We start from the raw sequence: 18556 nt of genomic DNA, 5'->3' as shown, positions 1-18556 counted from the left end.
ACAGCAGCCCCCTCCATACCGAGCACCTTGCTCACACTACCCACTCCCAGCAGCCTATCCACCTCTCTCCAGCCTCTTCTCTCCGCTCTGTGCCCCTCCTGTCAATCCACCCTTTCCTGTCTCCCTCAGTCCCACACATCTCCCCTACAACAGCATCACCCCATTTTCCCCATCTCAGGGCTCTTTCCCCCATACCTTCTTCCATGCCAGGACCCTCGCTCTGCCCCAGCAGAGCACACAGAGGCTGGAGTCTTGTTTTTCTGTGCTATCCATCCCTGCTTACTCATCCCTTACCTCCTCTGAGGAACAACAGCACTTCTGGGTCCCCCTGCTCACTCCAGAGCCCCATCTCTTCCCTGCCCCAAGCAGCACGTTGCATTTCCTAGCAGATCCTGGGCACCCTGGAGGTCTGAGACACCAGTGAAGGAGCCGAGCTCCCAGACCACCACACAGTGCTGCCTTTCTCCCTTTTAGCTGATGTATTGCTCGAGCACGGGTTGCCTCCCCACACCAGTCCCTGGCTCCATCCCACCTCCCCCATCTGGGACCCCTCCCTGCTCACCGGTGCCTGGGGCGGCAGCCGGTGCCCGCAGCCCTCGCTGCATCACTCACGGCCTCTCCTGCCTCCGTAGAAAGCCGGGGGGCAGGCAGGAGGTAGAGGCCAACCACACACTATTTATTGTTCACAGTTTTACGAATGTACAAAACGAAAACCAAACCATTAAAAAGAAAAACCTCCGAGGGCTGCTGCTGTCTGCTGTGTTGATGCCAAGGGCATGCACTTGGGCTCTCCATCCCAGTGCCCATGCATCTCTGGGTTTTGAGGGTTTGTCCCCTCACTATGATTGAAGCCAGCTGCTATGGGGACGGTGAGTTTGGCTGTCCCTGTCTTCAGAGCTGGCAAGACGGTGCTAGCATCTCTTGCTCCAGAGTGCCAGTGTGGGAAGCAGCAGAAGGGAAGGTGTGGGATTGAGTCCCACGTCCTCAGTGTCACCCAGCCTCCCTGCCCCAGTGGTGCCTGTGGCACCCCGCAAAGGGGACAGACCCCCTCCTTGCCTGCTGTAGCTACCTGGCGCTCCTGCAATGGCCATGAGTGCCTCCAGGAGGCAGCAGCCTGTGGCACTGTTCCAGCTCCAAAGGTGGAAGCATTTACCTTTGCATTTAAATAATGGATGGGAGTTGAACTACCAGGGTGCTTTATCCAGGCTGCAATCTGTGCCCTTGGGGCCCTCAGCCCACTCCAGCGCGGGGCCCATTACACGGCTATTTGGTCACCCTAAAGGCATCTGATGGCTGGCCATTACCCACCCTTTGCAGCCGGCCCACCCGATAGCCATCTTCCTCTGTCACGGCTGACTAAAGCCTCCCTGCTCATACATCCCCCCGAGTTCCTTGGCAGTGCCAAGGCTCGATCCCATCACTCCCCGGAGGACCCATCTGAATGAGGCTGAATTCCTCCCTGGTCGATTCTGCGTGGCGGAGAGACGCTGGGTCAAAGCAGGTCCTTGGCTCAGCACTGAGACCAGAAGCTCCTGCTCAATGGAGCTGCACGGCTTTTATGGGTTTCTTACCCTGGGTGGGTAGAGCTGCTCCTGCTCAGGTATTCCTTCTCCTCTGGGTTCAAGAGCAAAGGACAGCTAAGGGAGGGGGGGGAGGTTTGAAGTTTTCTAATAAACAACCCCCCAGGGAAGGCTTCTCTCAGGCAAGGGACAAAGCTTCAGGGTAACTTGTGCAGGAGGAAGTTATGGCTCTGCAACCTTCCGGCACAAGGACGTGGCTCCAGGGTTTCTGGGAACAGAGCTGGGATGCAATGGGTGCGATTGCTGCATCCCAACCCATTTTTCCAGCCATGGTGTCTTGGCTGTGATCACGAGGACCAGCAACAAGAAGCAGAGGCAGGCATAGCCCTGTGCTCAATGAGCTGGGCCTGGAGCATTGCTGGATGGCCATGCAGGCTGTGCCATGGTAGGACCATGTGCAATGTGGTAGGGATGCTGGGCACTCATTCATAGCGGTGGGATCCCAGGTGGAACCAGCTGGGCACGAGAAGTGGTTCCTGCCCAGCACAACCAGTTCTCTCCTAACTTGACACGGGCAGGCCAGAGCTCGGAGCAGTGGAAAGTTACCGAACGTGGACTAAAGAAGGGCCAAGGTCGGCAAGGAGATTTCTGAGCAGATATGTGAAGCTGCTGAGACAACCTACAGCAGAGCTGCTCTGTCTGAGCAGGAGGGAACAAGGAGCTGGTTTCTGAACTGTGAGCTGGGGGAGGCAGCCAACCTCTTCAGTTATGTGGGAGAATAAAAAGAGTAGAAAAGCCGACAACATTTCCCTGCTGCCTTTCTTCCCCAGCCCATCCATTATTCCAGTTGGAGGTTTCCTTTCCCAGCTCCTGGATACTTCCGAATGGATGTGAACAGATTAGTTCCCTGGGTGTTTGCCCAGGGCAGAACCACTCTGGCTTTGGAGTTGGATAAAAGGCTCAGAGAGCGAAGCAGGGAGGGTTTAAGTACTTGAAAGTGATGTTGGGAGTATGTAGGAGAGCCGCGGTCTGGCTCGGGGGCACGTGGTCCCCAAGGGCAGCCTGGAAGAGCAAAAGCGAGAGCGTGAGCAAGAGAGAGAGTGAGAGCAGGTCTCCCTCGGGCCTCTCGTGGGCCTCCCTCTGCTCCAGGGGATGCAGATGATGCCGGGAACCAGGGCCCGGTGCCACCCTAGGAGCCACTCATGGCCCAGCACTGGGCTGCCACAGCCTGGGGACAGATGAGGAAGGGGCAGCGCATGGGTCTGCTCCTGCAGGGAAGGGGCTTTTTGCCGGTGCCCGCTGATCTGCACTGCCTTTGGCCCTTTTGGTCAGGCAGCAGAGAGCTAGATGTCCCAAACAGGATTAATTTCTTAATCCTCTGGTGAGCCTCGTGGGGGAGAAAAGGCTGTGCAGGAGGAGGGATGGGGCTTTCCTATTGCTCTGCCAAAAGAGCTTGGTCCTTATCAGACACTGCAGAACCTTCTTCATAGGGTAGATGGCTGACAATGGGGACTCTGGTGTCTCACAGGGTGAACATATTTCCAGGGGCCAGGAGCAGGACAGCTGTAGGGTTTCCCAACCAATGCTCTCAGAGCAGTCTGAGATACTGCTGTTCTACTTCAGGTCTGCCTGAGAACAGTCCCAGCCATCAGCCTAAATCTCTCCAAGGCAACTGAAACCCTCCATGGATGCCATGGCCATCTACGTTCCCCTTATCCTCCCCCCATCCCTGCAGATGTGATCTAAGTAAGTTTGGGTTATTTTTTTTTCACAACTCTACCTCTAGGTAAGCAATCTCATGGGATAAGCCACCCAGCACACACGTATGGTGCTAGGCAGGTGTTGTGCCCCATCCGCTGGGCACAGAGCTTTCCGTGTGCACACTCAGGCCAGAACTCATGGGCCTGGGATAAGGGGAGAAAAAAACCCAAGGGCTGAAGGTCAGTGCTAATGCCTGCCAGTGCCATGCTCTGGGAAAACCTGAATTGCACCCAAGCTCTCCTCACCTGGCACATCTGTAGTGTGGGCAGCCAGACCATGCCCCCATCTTTGAACCTTGCAGCTCCCAGTGTTGGCGTTGGGCACGGGCTGTACCATGACACAGGTGCCTCCTGAGGTCCAGGGGTGGCTTCAAAACGGGTTGTGACAGAGGCACGGTCCTGGAAAGGTGAACAGGAGCCCCAGGGCCAGGCTGTGTTTGTTTATCATGGTGATGGAGCACACAACAGTGAAACAAAAGGTCAGACCCTGTTGCCCTGGGAGATGGTTTTTGAAGCTGCCTATGTCCTGCTGGGACTTGGATGGAGTGGCCCCAGTGCTTGTCATGTCAGGTTATTTTGTAATTTTGTCTGGTAATAGGCCTGAAGCAGCCCTCCAGACCTTGTGAGCTTCAGGGATGCACTGATAGGACCAGAAGATCCCCAAGCACTAAATCACGAGCTCCCAGTCCAGGGCTCCGGAGGCAGCTCCCCATCCTGCATCCCCTACAGTCAGCAGGGCCCAACTGCCTCCAAGCACTCCATAAGATGGAAAAATGGGGGGAGATTGATCCAAACTTCATTGCCTTTGGCTCGTGTAGGTAATGGACAGACACAAACATTATTAAGGCCAAGAAAAACCTTGGCCACATTTAAGGTGGATGCTTTGAACTCGTCCTTGGCCAGGGTGGACCCCACACTACGCAAATCCAGTGCTGAGCAGTGCCTTACAGGTGGGACCTCACTGGTTCTGCATTTACTCTTCACCATCTTTGCTTGAACCAATCAGTGCTACCTCCAAGTCAGAACACAGCCTTGCACAGCAGCAGGGAGCCATGGTTGACAGACATGGAGATAAAGAGCGTTTCCATTAGACCCCTGCCAAAATCCCCATCTCCTCCCATAAACTGGGGCACCCAACTGCATGCGACCCAGGCTGGGAGCACACAGGGAGCCGTGGAGGAGCAGTGAGATAAGTTAAGAGTCCTGACCCAAGGTGTGGGAGTGTCCCCACCCCACTTCCCAAAGGATGTTTCGCTCAGGTGCTGCATATTGCTCCCTTTGTCTGAAGCTCTGCAGTAAAGCCCTTAATTGTCACTGCACCTGGGCACCTTGGGGCCTTTCCTCCTCTGATCCTGGAGGAAAGACACCTTCTGTCTGGGCACCAGACCAGCAGGGAATAAAAACTGGGTGCACCAGCCCTTGTCTTGCTGCTTCTGGTTGTCAGCACAAGAAGCTGTTGTGTTTACCCACATTCAAGGGCAATTGTCCGTCACTAACAACACACACAGCACCATCAGCCCCACCACCCTAAGTCTGGCCAGGGAGCAGGACAGAGCCAGCAGGAGGGCAGCATTGCTGGGAAGGACAGGCAGCCCCAGGACATCCAGACTAGAGGTAGGAGCTGGGCTCCTGGCTGTGCACAGTCACTGAGCTGTGCTGGGGATGGGGTCACGGCCAACAAAGTGGCCGCTTGTGTTTTTGGGGTTGTGGTGGCTGGCAGCTTAGCCTCTTGGCTAGTAACTTGCTTTTTACCAACTCTGGAAGCCAGTTTATTGGATTTGAACTCTGCTCAGTTCTTCAGGAAGACCCCGATGCGCCACGGCAGCAGTGTGAGGGCTGGAGGAAGGCTTGGTGCCATCTCTCAGCTCCCTGCTGTCAGGGGCTGAAGCACACTTCCCCTGCACTGAGGGAAGAAGATGAGAAATTTGTCCTCAAGCCACAGATCCAACAGGAGCCGGATTCACACTCACTCTCATGTAGTTGCATTTGGTATTTCTGCAGATACTTGGGGAATGATGTTTCAGACGTTTGCAGTGTTTGCATTTAGGAAGGATACACCCAGTATGCCTCAGCCCAGCACAACCCTCCAGTGCTGGCTTGGGGAAGGATTACTCTTGCAGGCAGTGTAGAACAGCAGCCAGTCATGGGACACAGGGCAATCAAGGTGGAGCAGTGGCTTACAAACAGAACAGCTGAATGTGTCCTTTATAACAATAATTATGAGAACATTTAAAGCAAGGTTAACTTCTGCCTCTCCAGGATCCTCACCAAGGTCACGTTTCTCTTAGCAGCTCCTCTCTGCTGAAGAGCAGGGCTGTAGACTCTGGGTTTTGCAGGACCCAACCTTCATATCTGTGGTTGTAAAACAGAGTGGGCAAAAGAGAAATTGTGGTTGCTGTGCTGGCTCTCACATCTGAAAGAAGGTGTAACCCACTTCTGAAATGTTTGTGGAGGCTGAATCAGAGCAATACCTCTCTTTTTCTTCCTGCTAAGGCATTGGCTGTTTCCAGAATACATTGGTTTGGATGGAAAGAGGCTGCCCTTAGCAAACACGCACCCTGGCCAGGTGTGAAATCTGACCCACATGGGAGTGGAGGAAAAGTTATCCTCAGCCAGTGCAAGCAGGGACTGAGCATGGCTTGGGGAGATATGGCTTAGAGAAAATAGGGTAAAGAAGTGTGAAGGACCTGAGAGAAGCTGCTGATCTTAAGAACTGGAGAGATGGAGTTCAGACCCAGTGCACTTACACACAGGGCTGTCCCTTCTGCGTAAACCCTCAGGACAGATCTGTCACTAAACTGGCATTGAAGCCCATGCACTGTTCTGGTTGCAGATCCAGCTTTGCTCCCCTTTGATTTTTGTACCATTGTCCCTGTGTACATTTTGAGCACATAATTAGTGGGCAGGACTGAGCTGCTCTCTGTTGCTTTGGCGTGAATCCAGCCTAGCACCAACACCTTGGTCCTGTGTATTCAGCAAGCACCTGAGCTCAGAGCATGTCCCTAGAGATCGGTCAGTAATAGGCCTTCCACTTACTCTAAACAGGGATGAGAGTCTCATCATGGACTCCACTCTGGAGACCAGCCAGCAGAAGGAGAAGCTTCTGAAAGCCCTCTACACCCTCCAGCTGAAGTCAAACACCACTCTCCAGACTGCCAGCCCGCTGCTGAGCAGCCAGCAGGGCATGGGCATGGTGACACAGCTCCAAGTCCACCAGCTGGCAGACAAGACCAAGAGCCTGTGTAGAGACCTGGACAACATCAAGAACCTCCTCCACTATCGTCAGGATGAGCTGGTGCGGCAGATCCCCAACCCCACTGGCAGCCGTTACGGGTGTGTAAGTGGAATCCATTGCTCCCAGGATGGCTCCATCTATGTGACAGCTGAAGGTGCTCCCTGGGTGCACGTGCTCAGCAGCACAGGCCAAGTGCTGAAGTCCCTGCCCTGCTGGCAAACGGGGAGGGAAGGTGGCAGCTTTTTGCCGGAGGATGTGACTGTGACTCGGGCAGGAACGGTGGCCGTAGCTGACGTGACAAATGGGGCTGTCTGGGTCTTCAACCCTCACACCACCCCCTCCAAAGGAGAATGGATAAAGATCGGGAAGTTTGGCTCCCCCAGGGGTGTTGGAGTGGACTCCACGGGCAAGATCTTAGTAGCAGACTACGCCCAAGGCCAAGTCTGCAGCTTTGCACTGGACCATGCTTTCAGGACACTGAACATTCGCTCAGTCCCCAACCTGCAGGGACCTCGCTACGTCAGCCCGGCACCCCATGGAGGCTTTGTGGTAAGTGAGGAGTGCGGAGATGTCAAGGTGTTCATGAGCAGTCATAAACTCCTTTGCTCCCTCAGCAGCAAATACGGACACCAGTTTGGCAACCCGGCGGGGGTGTGTGTGGATGCAGAAGGCAGTGTGGTGGTGGCAGACGAGCAGCACCGCACCGTCCATTTGTTCCCAGAGAGCGGGGCTCCCATCTGCCTGGTGTCCGCAGGGCTGCGGAGGCCGGCCGGCGTGGCCTGCTCCCCCTTTGGGCACCTCTTCGTGGCAGACACAGGTGAGAACTGTGTGAAAGTCTTCAAGTACCACGTGAGGCCCCGGCTGCCCTTGGGCACCCTGTGACAACCTTCAGAGTGGGGCCAGTTCCACCACAACCCTGCTGAGCTTTGGGTCCGCTGGTGGGTTGCAAATGAAGGCGCTCCTGTTGTCCCTGCACTCAACCACCTTGTTGCCATTCAGCTTTTCCAGATGGCAGAAACAAGGACTACAGCGACAATGGCTCAGCTCCACCCTTCCTGGATCCACCAGAGTAGCTGAAGGGCTGAGATAGGACGGTGGGCATGGAACTGCCTCCCCAGGGCAATGGGACACTGCTCAGACAGAGGGTTTGGGTTTGGCCGGTGCTGTGTGGGGCCAGGGGTTGGTACCCATGGTCCTTATGGCTCCCTTCCAACTTGAAGGATTCTCTGGTTCTATAAAAATTGATGTTGTGTTGATGCCTTGGAAACTTACCGCCATCCTCCTGTGTGTCTTTTCAATGAAATAATTCCTTCTCTCCCACACATACCCATCTTACGTGGCCACGCTTCTGCCTCCCTGATGTCCAAGGCAGAGCACAGCCAGAGGGGTAAGGCCAGGACAGAGCTGAGTTTGCGGCACCCTCCAGGAGAACATTAAAAGAAAGGTAACAAATTCCGTGCCACATTCCTGACCTCTACAGGGAAGCAGCAACTACTGCACAGAGCGCGTTTCCTATCTGCACGTCCCATTGCTCGCACAACACTGGGGCTGCACAGTTCAGGAGCCACGTCGCTATCAGCAGAGAGAGGGCAAGGTGTGGTGGCACAGGGAAGGCTGTTTTCCTCTCCTGCTCCGGCTTATGGCAGTGCAGGCTGCCCCACAGCTCCGAGGCTGCAGCTGATGCCTCCGGGCTCCCAGGGCGCCCAGCCTGGCTGTGCTGGGTGCACCATTGTGCACACAGTGCTGTGATCTGTGCCCCATAGCTGCCAAAGGCTCTTATCCCGCATCCCAAGCACACCCCACTGGATGCCCCTTCCCATCGCGTTTGGTCAGCAGGAGGGTAAGCCAGGGACAGAGTGCGGGGAGAGGCTGCGAGGCACCACGAGGCCCTGGAGCCGAGCGCCGTGGCCACGAGAGATAGCAGGGCCGAGCGCCGGCGCTGCTTATCTCACGGGCTCAGCAGCAGCTGCGGGTTACACCGCGCGGCTCCCAGCCCTGCGAGGACGCCTCGGGTCGGTGCTGCGGGGCGAGGTCCTGGAAACCCAGCGCGAAGCGGGGCCTGGGGAGAGGGGCGAAACGAGCAGCGCAGCGGGCGGAACGCGGGACGCCGGGCTGCGGGGCCGGCCGGGCACAGCGCGGTGCGCAGGCGGCGTCTCCGAGCAACCGGCACCCGGAAGCGGGCGGCGCGGAGCGGTAGGCGGCGTTGGGCCGGAGCGGGGCGCGGGGCGGCGCGGGGCGGCGCGGGGTGGGGGGGCGCTACAACTGCGGGCCGCCGGCGGGGAGCGCTGCGCTGCGGGCGGGACGCGGGCGCGTTCCGTTGTGTGCTGCGCTTCCAGGCCCCGCGGCACCGAGGCCGGCGGAAAGAGCTCGGGGTTCCCGGGCAGGGATTTAGCTTGGGCTGCTTCGTCCCCTGCGCGCCCCGAGCGGCCCGGCATGCGTAGAATGGCCTTGTCACCAAAGGAAGGCCCTGCCGTGGTCTGAGCCCCACAGCTCAGCTGCCCAGGAGCCATCCGTGGCCATGGGCGCCTCCAGGGATGGGCGCCCGCAGCTCCGGGCAGCAGTGCCAGCGCCTCACCGCCCTCTGAGTGAAGGATTTCCTCCTCCCATCTCACCTAAATAATCCCTCTTTTAGTCCAAAGCCGTTCCCCCTCGTCCTGTCGCTGTGTGCTGGTAGTGCGTGTGCTGTGCGAGCAGGAGGGGCTCGATTTTTGGCTGCAGAGGTATGGGTGCAAGGTGGGAGTCGTGCCCCTGGTTTATTTCCTTCTACCTGGGGTGTACGTGACCCTTAGCAAAGGGACGGTGCTTGTGCAAACAGCACAGCAGCAACTTCTTTCCAAAAGAAACAAATGTGTGATGCAGGGACAGGTTTTATTTTAGACTTTTTTAGGACCAGTCTAATTAATTGGCAGCTGATTTTCACTGTTTTCCTGTGCATTTCAGGTGTTATTCTAATTGAGTGTCTGTCCTTTGTCTTCACGATTTTCCACCCCAAACAGCAAAACCACCCTCATTTGGGCTGTGTCAATAGGAGTGGATAAGCAGGATGTCCTGTTTTTGAGTCTGTTTGGGTCTAATAATTGTTAGGATTTGGTGATGCTGTTTCTCAGTTGGACTGCAGTTCCCTCATCTTTCCCATGCCCGGTGCTGCACCTTTCCAGTCTCAGGATGTCACACCTCCCAGTTTTCTACTTTTGATATGTTTTCCCTTCCCAATCTGCTGGAGGTTTGAAGCCCTTTGAAAAAAAATACAGATTATTAAAGGTTCTCTCAAGATGCTCTCAGGCTCCACATCTCTACAGTTATCCTCGGTCATAGAGGAGGAGACATCATTCCCTCTGTGGGCTCCCAAAGCTGCTCTCCCCATGGGCCGGAGCTCCCAGTACCTGCAGATGCTGTGCTCAGCAGCAGAACCTCCCTGAGCACCCTGATAGAGGGAATGCCCTGGAGTGAGCTTCTCAGTGCTCCTCTGTGAGCCATATTTGCAGAGCTGTGGGCCTGGGAACTGCTTAACCACGTGCCTCTGCTGCTGCCCCATCGCCTGCTCCATTCCACTGCAGATTGCCCAGTGCTGAGATTTACTCGATCAATTGTCCTGTATTAAAAAGGGAGGAAAGAAACCAAACCACAGGGACCTGCGCGCTGTGCATCCTCTGTGCGTGTTATAAATACACTCCGTTCCTCTTTCCGACTGACTGGGTCCCTCGCAGAGCAGCCAGCCTCGGGGGCTGGGGAGTTTTCACATCTCTAACAAAGCACTGAAGGACAGAAAAGGACAACGGGTGCCAGATGCCGATTGTTGTGTGCGAGCGCTCTCCTTATAGCAATTATATTTCTGTTAGAAACCTTCACCTTATTTAAAGAGACATTGTCAGCTGCCCTGAAGCTTCTTTTAATAAAAGTCTTATGAAGCCATTGAGGTATTTTCTTAATGACATCAAGAAAAATACTTCAGGTACGGAGCACTGATAAAGCAGAGATGCCTCTCCTGGTTTGGGATCTTGCATCTAATGAATTGAAGCTACTTTGTGAGCTTCGATCAGTCAGTCATTGTAGTCTGCTTGCAACAAACTTCTTGTCTTTGTTTCTAGGTGAGAGGAGGGGATGAGTGCTGTGGCCAGGGCTGTTCAGTGTGTTTGTTACCGAGTTCAGCTCTGGGTGCCTGGGTGATGCAGGAGACCTCCTTGCTGGTGACTTTGGCCAGCTCATGTTTTCCTTGCATCTAATCACCACTCCAAATTCTGTTCCTGTGTCTGTTGGCAGGTGTCCCATCCTCCAGGGATTGCTGGCATGGTCCTTAAGGTCTTCTTTCCTTCGTGCTGCTCCTCGGCAGAAAGCGGCATTTTGATCGGCCGCTGGATCCCAGAACAGAGCTCTGCTGTTGTCCTCGCCGTGGTCCATTTCCCCTTTATTCCTGTTCAGGTGAAGCAGTATCTCAGGGAAGTCCAGCAGGTGACTAAGGTCAGCATTTCTGTGCTCGGCTCATGGAACAACAGCAAACAGGAGAAAGAAGAGAGCCTGAGTGAGTTCTTGGAAGACCTTGGGACGATATTTTCTCATGAGCCATGGATTCAGATAAGCAAAGAGGGAAACAGCAAATTCTGGAACTGTTCTACCCTTCAGAAACAGTCTGACAACCACAGAGAAGAAGAAATCATCTTAGTGTATTATGACCAACGTAAAGTCATGCTGTCCCATCTGCACCCCCCCTTGGACACGGCTGACCTCGGGGCAGAGGATGCCTCCAAGCTCTCTGCCATCTTTAACACAGTTGCAAGCAGCAAGGTGCTCTTCATGACAGACAGGTACGACGACGGGCCCATTAAGATGACCCACTGGCAGTCGGATGGCGTTGAAGCAAGTATCATTGTGGAGCTGATGAAGCAGGCCTCGGTGCCTGCCTGCATGCTGCTGACGTTCCTGCTTTCACTTGTTTCTGGGGTCTGCAACAGCAGGTGAGTGCTGCAGCCTGCTTGCATTCGGTGAGGAGATGTAGTTTTTGTGTGTAGGCATCACAGAACATTGTGAGGTTCCTGCTAAAACTCCATCAGTATTAGTCACAGTGCATCTCCTGGTGCTGCTTCTAGTTTCAGGTACCTTGCAGGCAGCCAATAGGAATACTTTTCTGATCTCTGAGATCACCAGTGTGCAAAAGGATGGGCTCATGGTGACAGGCAATGCCAGCTGTGGCACAGCTCCTCTCATGCTCTCTAACCGTGGCAGGTTGTGGGTCAGTCTGGTGGACGTCCTGGGCAGTCCCACCACATCTGCAGACCCCGTGCTAACCAGTCACACGTCAGGTTCTGTGGACAACAGCAGGCTGAGAATCTCCTGAATAAACCTGCTGTTGGAAACAGGCTGCTGCAGAGCTGCTCTGAAAGCATGGGGAGCTCCACTGAAAGCACAAGGCAGAAACCCTCGGACACCTGGAGGTGTGGGGAGGTTTTCTGGGGAGGCAGTGAGCCGTTGCCCATGTGCAGCAGGGGTACCTCAGTCCCGCTTCAGTTTCATCATGGCTGAAATGGTTTTCCAACTATTACGTGGCTGGCAGACTGATGTGAGGGTTTTCTTAATGGCTGGATAGCTGAGATTGTTCAGTCCCTGTTTGCTGTGGAAACCTCACTGACTGAATACATCATTTAATAGTATGTCTGAACCCATCACCTCTTGGACATCATAGGAGGTTGCAGGCAGAGCTGATCTGTGTGATGCCTTGGTGGGATCCCATTGTGACAACGGCGAAACTGAGTAGGATGCTTGAAATGTAATGCGTGGCAAATATGTGCTCTAAAGAGGAATTCTGAGCAGATTTGAAGGGCAGGAGCTTCTGCATCCAGTGCTGAATAACACGGCTGATCAGCCAGCAGCCAGCCTGGTGAGTGCCAGCGTGCCAGAGCGGGTGCTGCAAATCAGCTTCCAAGCTGCAAGAGGACACTTTGATTGATCAGATTTGGATAACAGCTACTGCTGTAGTCATGGTTAAATCTTCTCAAGTGCAGCCTGAGGGTATGGGGAGCAGACTCTTTTAACAGGTTTCTAATTGTATGATGCTGTCATGAAAAATTACAGCACAGCTCTTCATATGCAGAGATTTACTGAGCAGTTGGGTTATGTGCACTGGTACATGAGGGGAAAGCTGTCCATTTTTGGACTACTCTGCTGGAAGAGATTTAGGGTCAGAATACAACCTGTTGTAATCAGGAGCCACCAAGGCCTGCTGGGGTGGCTGTAAGATATTGACCACGCACTTAGCTGTAAGTGGAAGTGAAGGCAGAGCTTTGTGATTGGATAGAAGGTATTGAAGTCAGCTCCAAGGGTCCTTTTTTTTGGCTGTGCATGGGCTGTGTTCAACAACTAACAAGCAGGGTGATCCTTTTCTATCCAGGCCCATTGGGATTCAGACTTATGGTCAGCTTAAGCCCAAGCCTCACAGCTTTCCAAAAGGCCATAGCCCAAGCATAACATGGGAGTTTGAGCCTGTTCCTTGCAGCCTGGCAGGCTGGACACAGAAAGCCACAGCGTGTTTATCAGCAGCCATTCTAATTTCAGCTTTTACTAAGCCCAGTGTGGATGTTTGAAGCCCAAGCAGCAGCTTTGCTAGCAGCCAGCTGCACATATCAGCAGGCAGAATGCAAGGCTCCCTGTGCTTAGACCTGAGCTGAATTCGTTCTTAACCTTGGGACATAGATGGAGGTTTATTTCTGCTTTGTTTTATTCACCTGTGGCACCTGCATGATATTTTTCAGTGGTTTCAAGTATCACTCTCGAGTTATGACAGAGATTCTGCTCGACCTTCTAAGTCATTCAGTGCAATTTAGTTCCATTTACCACTTGGTGTACTACAGCTGAATCGTGCCAGTATCTGCAGTGTAAGAGGGGTTCAAGGATGGCATGTGTAAGCATCCTACCATTCCCCTCCTCCCTGTGCAGTAGTGTTGCTGTTGGATCAGGGATGCTTCCTGAAGCACCACTTGCTCCAGGAGAGCTGCTTTGGATGGTTTCCTTGGTTTGTGTGGGGGTTGGATCTTCCTGGGGGAGGAAGTGGAGGAGGCCTTGTTGCCCAGACCTCTCTGAGCACCACATGCAGAGGCAGCCTGAAATGGGACTGGTTGGTAACGGAGCCATTCCCCAGTGAGGCTTCTTGGGTGCCTGCTTTCACTTCAGAGGTTTTGTGTCACTCAGGCTTTGACTTAGAGGAAACAAGCTACAGGGGTACATCATGTTTTGGGTGCCTTGTGGACAGGTCGCTGTTTGCCTGGGGAAGAGGAAGGTCCTTCCCATGGGCAGCTTGGTGATGGGTTCTCAGCTCTGAAGTCTCCTTCTTGCCTTTGCTCTGACAACTTCTCTGTCAGCAGTTACTGCAGTACCACTTTAGTCCCCAGATCTCTGTGATCCTAAGGGACAGTTGGATCTGAAGAGCAGGAGGAGGAGTTCAGTGACATCTGCTCAGGCTGCAGAGGCCTGGAGCTGCTGTGGAGAGCCCTGTGTTGTATGTTTGTGCTGGGTAAATGGGGAGGTAGCTTTAGGAATCAGAGAAAGTGAGCGCTGACATCAACCCGACCTCACAAACACGCTCTGATCTCAAATGAAAGCATTTCTTCAGCACCACCTTGTGCTTAGCAGTGCCCAGTGCAGCTCAGCATTCGGAGCGTGCAGAATTTCCCCACCACAGGCAGGGCTCCAGGGAGCTGTTTGGAGCAGCAGGATGGTTTGTATTGGGGTAATAAACTCCATGCCGTGCTTTGTTTATTCTAAAAGCCCTCTTACCATGCTCTTAATGACACCAGGACCTCTGTCTGATGCCTCACCCAGAAGGGAGGCTTTGTTCCTGTGGTTTCTAGGAAAGAGCAAAAAGAAGCCGGGGGGCTCTGCTTAATGGGGCTGTAATATCTGTGTGTGATCTGGGCCCCAAAGACTGCTTTCCTTCGGATATCTGGAGAATCCCTCAGCCCTGGGAAAAAAAAATAATACTGGAAACTGAAGATTTATTCCTGCAGGCTATGTTAATTTATTTCCTTCTATTTGGAAGTACCCCAAAGGTCTCCTGCTTAAATAAGGCAAACATGTGTCATTCATATTTTATGTGTACGGTTTGGTTTTCCATTGCACTTACAAAAACCAGTGCATATACTGTGTGACAAACAGGTGGGAGCATCTACGGCGATGCAGAGTTGCTATGCATAGGGAAGGAGACCACGCAAGAAGTATTTTTGGCTTTCTTTCTCATTACTGTTGCAGATGGGAGTTTCCATAGCACATCTTGCAACTATTATATCAAGGTTTATGCAGCATGTTTGTATTTTTATTTAAATGAATGTGTACGTAGTGACTTGACAAAGAAAGAGTGCAAGTGGAACAATTCTGTGCTGTAGCAGAGGTTTTCCAGGTTGGGACTTGGAGCCACTGGGCTAAGGGGGAAGGAAAGGGGAAGGGGAAGGGAAGAGGAAGGGGAAGGGGAGGGAAGGGAAGGGAAGGGAAGGGAAGGGAAGGGAAGGGAAGGGAAGGGAAGGGAAGGGAAGGGAAGGGAAGGGAAGGGAAGGGAAGGGAAGGGAAGGGAAGGGAAGGGAAGGGAAGGGAAGGGAAGGGAAGGGAAGGGAAGGGAAGGGAGGGGAAGGGAAGGGAAATGAAGGGAAGGGAAGGGAAGGGAAGGGAAGGGAAGGGAAGGGAAGGGAAGGGAAGGGAAGGGAAGGGAAGGGAAGGGAAGGGAAGGGAAGGGAAGGGAAGGGAAGGGAAGGGAAGGGAAGGGAGGGGAAGGGAAGGGAAATGAAGGGAAGGGAAGGGAAGGGAAGGGAAGGGAAGGGAAGGGAAGGGAAGGGAAGGGAAGGGAAGGGAAGGGAAGGGAAGGGAAGGGAAGGGAAGGGAAGGGAAGGGAAGGGAAGGGAAGGGAAAGGAAGGGGAAGGAAGGGGAAGGGAAGGGAAGGGGAAAGGAAGGGAAGGGAAGGGGAAGGGAAGGGGAAAGGGAAAAGAGGAAAAGGAAGGGAAAAGAGGAAAAGGAAAAGGAAAGGGAAAAGGAAAGGGAAAAGGAAAGGGAAAAGGAAAAGGAAAAGGAAAAGGAAAAGGAAAAGGAAAAGGAAAAGGAAAAGGAAAAGGAAAAGGAAAAGGAAAAGGAAAAGGAAAAGGAAAAGGAAAGGTCCACAGCCTATGTGGGTCTGCAGAGGTCTCTGAAGTGGGCAGCACAGGTGCCCGTGCTGCATCTCTCCTGTATGGAGCTCTATTCTCCATCACTTTAGATGAAGTAAGTCAGCTGAACAACAGTGCATTCATTTGTCTCTAAGGTGGGAGGCTGAGAAGGAGAGCTGAGTAACTCTCAAGTTAAAAAGAATGATTCACAGTATGCTGCGTGCATTTTGGAATCAATGTCTGAAAGTTGAATGGGGAGGGGGAAGAGGGCTTCAGCACTGTTTGTTGAAGTGAGGAACCTTGCATGAAGTCTGGACAAAAGGGCTTGGGAAGTGTGAGGAGGAAAGGCAGAGCAACCGTACCAAAACCAGGCAGGATTTGGAACCAGCTGTAATGCTGCAATTTGTGTAAAATGTACCAGCAGGCAGAGGCTGGTCCTGAAGGCCTCTGCTGCCATGCTGCGGGCTGATTTCCTCCCAGAGGGGCCAGGGGAGGCATGCAGACATTCATGGAAGTCTCCAGGCCTCACTCACTAATGGTCCCAACAGCTGTCCAATTTCATAGGGGAAGCAGAATCCCAGGAATAATTTTAGCATTTGGAAGGAATGTAAACCGGAGGAGCGTGCCAGCACAGTGCAAGTGAGTGGGTGAAAGAGGTAACTGAAAGTGGAGATGGATTTCTAGTGAGTGAAATGACCGTTGTGGGCAGGAAAGAAGTGATCCCGATTATATCAGCATCAGTTTATTCCCCACAGCAGCCGTGGTGCTTTGTGTCACTGCACTGCTGCTGGGCACTCTGACAAACCTGTATCCCATGTGTCATTCTGGGCTCTGCAAATCAAATTGTTCCTTTTGTGCATTGTGTGGCAACGAAGATAACTGAGCATCATCTAGTGCATTGCTTCTCAGTCAAAGAAAAAAACAACACGTGAGTATTGCCTCCCCTCTGAGCCTGAAATGGATGTTGACGTTGAGTATGTCAGTGCTGTTTCTGGTTACACAACCTTCACTTTACACTAAATGTTTTGCATGGAGCTTGTACAAACAGTATGCAGGCAGAAGGCAAAGGGGATGTTCCTGTTGTGTTTCTGCAGGGTTCTGAAGTTTTGGCCTCTGTCTTTCTTGTGGAGCAAACTCTCAACCTGTGAGCAGCTGGGCCATCGCCTGCAGCACCTCCAGGTCATCAGCAGCAGCAAGAAGGCTCAAAACCAGACCCAGCTAATGAGGTATGGAATGCACACAACGACACATATGGCCCCGTCTCCTTTGGAGAACCCAAACCGTGGATCCTGTGCCTGCCACAGGGCTCTGAGACTGGCCTGGCTGACAGAACAGCACTGCAGGATCCTCGGTGTGCCATGTTGTGCTACCTACCTTGCTCTGCTCCTTGGTACTTTGCAGATATCTTCCCTGTTCTCTCTTTTATCCTGCCTATGTCTTTTGCCAGGCATGGGCTTTTTTTTTCTGGGAAGGACGGCTGGGATCTTGCCCACAGAAAGCCTGTACTGCACCCTTGTGGATACTGCCTTGTTGTCAGTACTTCCACAAGCTCGTTGCTTGCATGCATGCTGCCAAGGTTAACCAAAAGCTGCCATCGGTATTCAGCAGCGCTTTCCAAAAGAGCAGAAAGGTTTAGTTTCTTTAGCTGCCCTCTTTTGCCTGCTCCTTTCGTGCAGTAACTGGAGATCAAAGGCTCCAAAAGCAGTGAGGAAGTCAGTGTGACAAAAAGCAAACGTGCAGTGCAGTGAGTGGAACAGGAGAGGCGGGGATCTGACACAGATACTGATTGTGCTATGGCAGTTACACAGCGAGTCTTGTTCTGGGTGGTTCTCTGAGCCTGGGGAAATGGACTACCAGAGAACACTTAGATTAGCAGATTTGAAGATGTAATTGTGGTTGTTTAGCCTGAAGAACTCACGTAATAGGATTTCCTTCAGACCCACTAGCAGTCAGGGGCAGTTCTGCAGCCCTGCTGGAGTTGCTTACATGCCCATGGATGCAACTGATTGCATTGACTGCAACTGAACTACATCTTTTGGAAAGCCATCTGATCTCCATGGGGATCCTTCAAGTGCTCGTGCCCTTGGGGTTGTGGAATTCCCACTGAGTATACATGTACACCTTGTCCAACATTCTGCTTTGTAGCTTCAGCCCTGCTATTCACTTCCCTTGCTAAAAGAGGTTTCATGGTGTGGCATGCTCAGAGTGGCTCGGTGTTCAGCCACAGAAGTAGCAGCAGGTCAGTGAAAGTCAAAATATGTCTGTACCATGTTTCTTTACTAAGTTGTCCTAGTGTTCCTGGGACAAGAGGGGTAGCATGTAAGTGAAGCCAACAGCTGCCGTTGAAACCTTAGGTGCTGTCCTTCCTTTTGCTGTAGCGTTGTTTCTTTTTATCCTGCATGCAGGAAAGCCAACATCTTTGTCTCTCTGCTGATTGATGTGGCTCTGGGGATACTGCTAATGTCCTGGCTGTACAGAAAGAACCAGATCGGTCACCTTGCTGACACTCTCATCCCTGTGGCTGATGTAAGTATGGCTGGAGCCATTCCTCTCTCACCTTCTCTGGGTCCTGACCACCTCTTGGTGCCTGGGGTGGCTGTAAGGAGGCACTGCCTTACACACAAGGATTTCAGAGAGTCTGGTCCGAAGTCATGTAAATTGGGTCTCCTCAAGAACAGTGAAATCTTCAAATCAAGCCTGCTGGGGCTGCTCAAAAGGAACACAGCTCTGCTTTGAGTGTGCAGTGAATAGTAATTAGATGCTTACTGGAGGGCTGTTCTAGTTCCCGAAGTAACAATTATGGCTTGGGCAGAGTTCTGCAGCTGCAAGTTGGAGTGGTTATCAAGTTCACAGAAGTATCCTCAAGCTGTTGCTTTATGGGGCATTTGGTAAAAGCCAGCTGTAACCTGCATTGAGTCCGATAA

The 18556-nt window shown here is 53.0% G+C and overlaps 1 protein-coding gene across 1 annotated transcript in view; it reads left to right on the top strand.

Moving 5' to 3' along the window:
• Positions 1 to 10799: 10799 nt before the first annotated feature.
• PIGQ (phosphatidylinositol glycan anchor biosynthesis class Q) overlaps positions 10800 to 18556 on the top strand; it is a gene marked incomplete at its 3' end in the record, with an annotated part of 28325 nt that continues 20568 nt past the window's right edge. The window contains exons 1-3 of the mRNA XM_079543069.1: positions 10800 to 11467; positions 16727 to 16858; positions 18038 to 18158. Of these exons, the coding sequence (XP_079399195.1) occupies positions 10803 to 11467; positions 16727 to 16858; positions 18038 to 18158 (918 nt within the window). The 5' untranslated portion in view covers positions 10800 to 10802. The remainder of the gene's footprint in view (positions 11468 to 16726; positions 16859 to 18037; positions 18159 to 18556) is intronic.

Source organism: Tetrao urogallus (assembly GCF_951394365.1).
Source record: "Tetrao urogallus genome assembly, chromosome: 15".
NCBI lineage: Eukaryota > Metazoa > Chordata > Aves > Galliformes > Phasianidae > Tetrao > Tetrao urogallus.
Note: the sequence above shows the minus strand (reverse complement) of the source record. Positions and strands in the feature narration are given on the sequence as shown.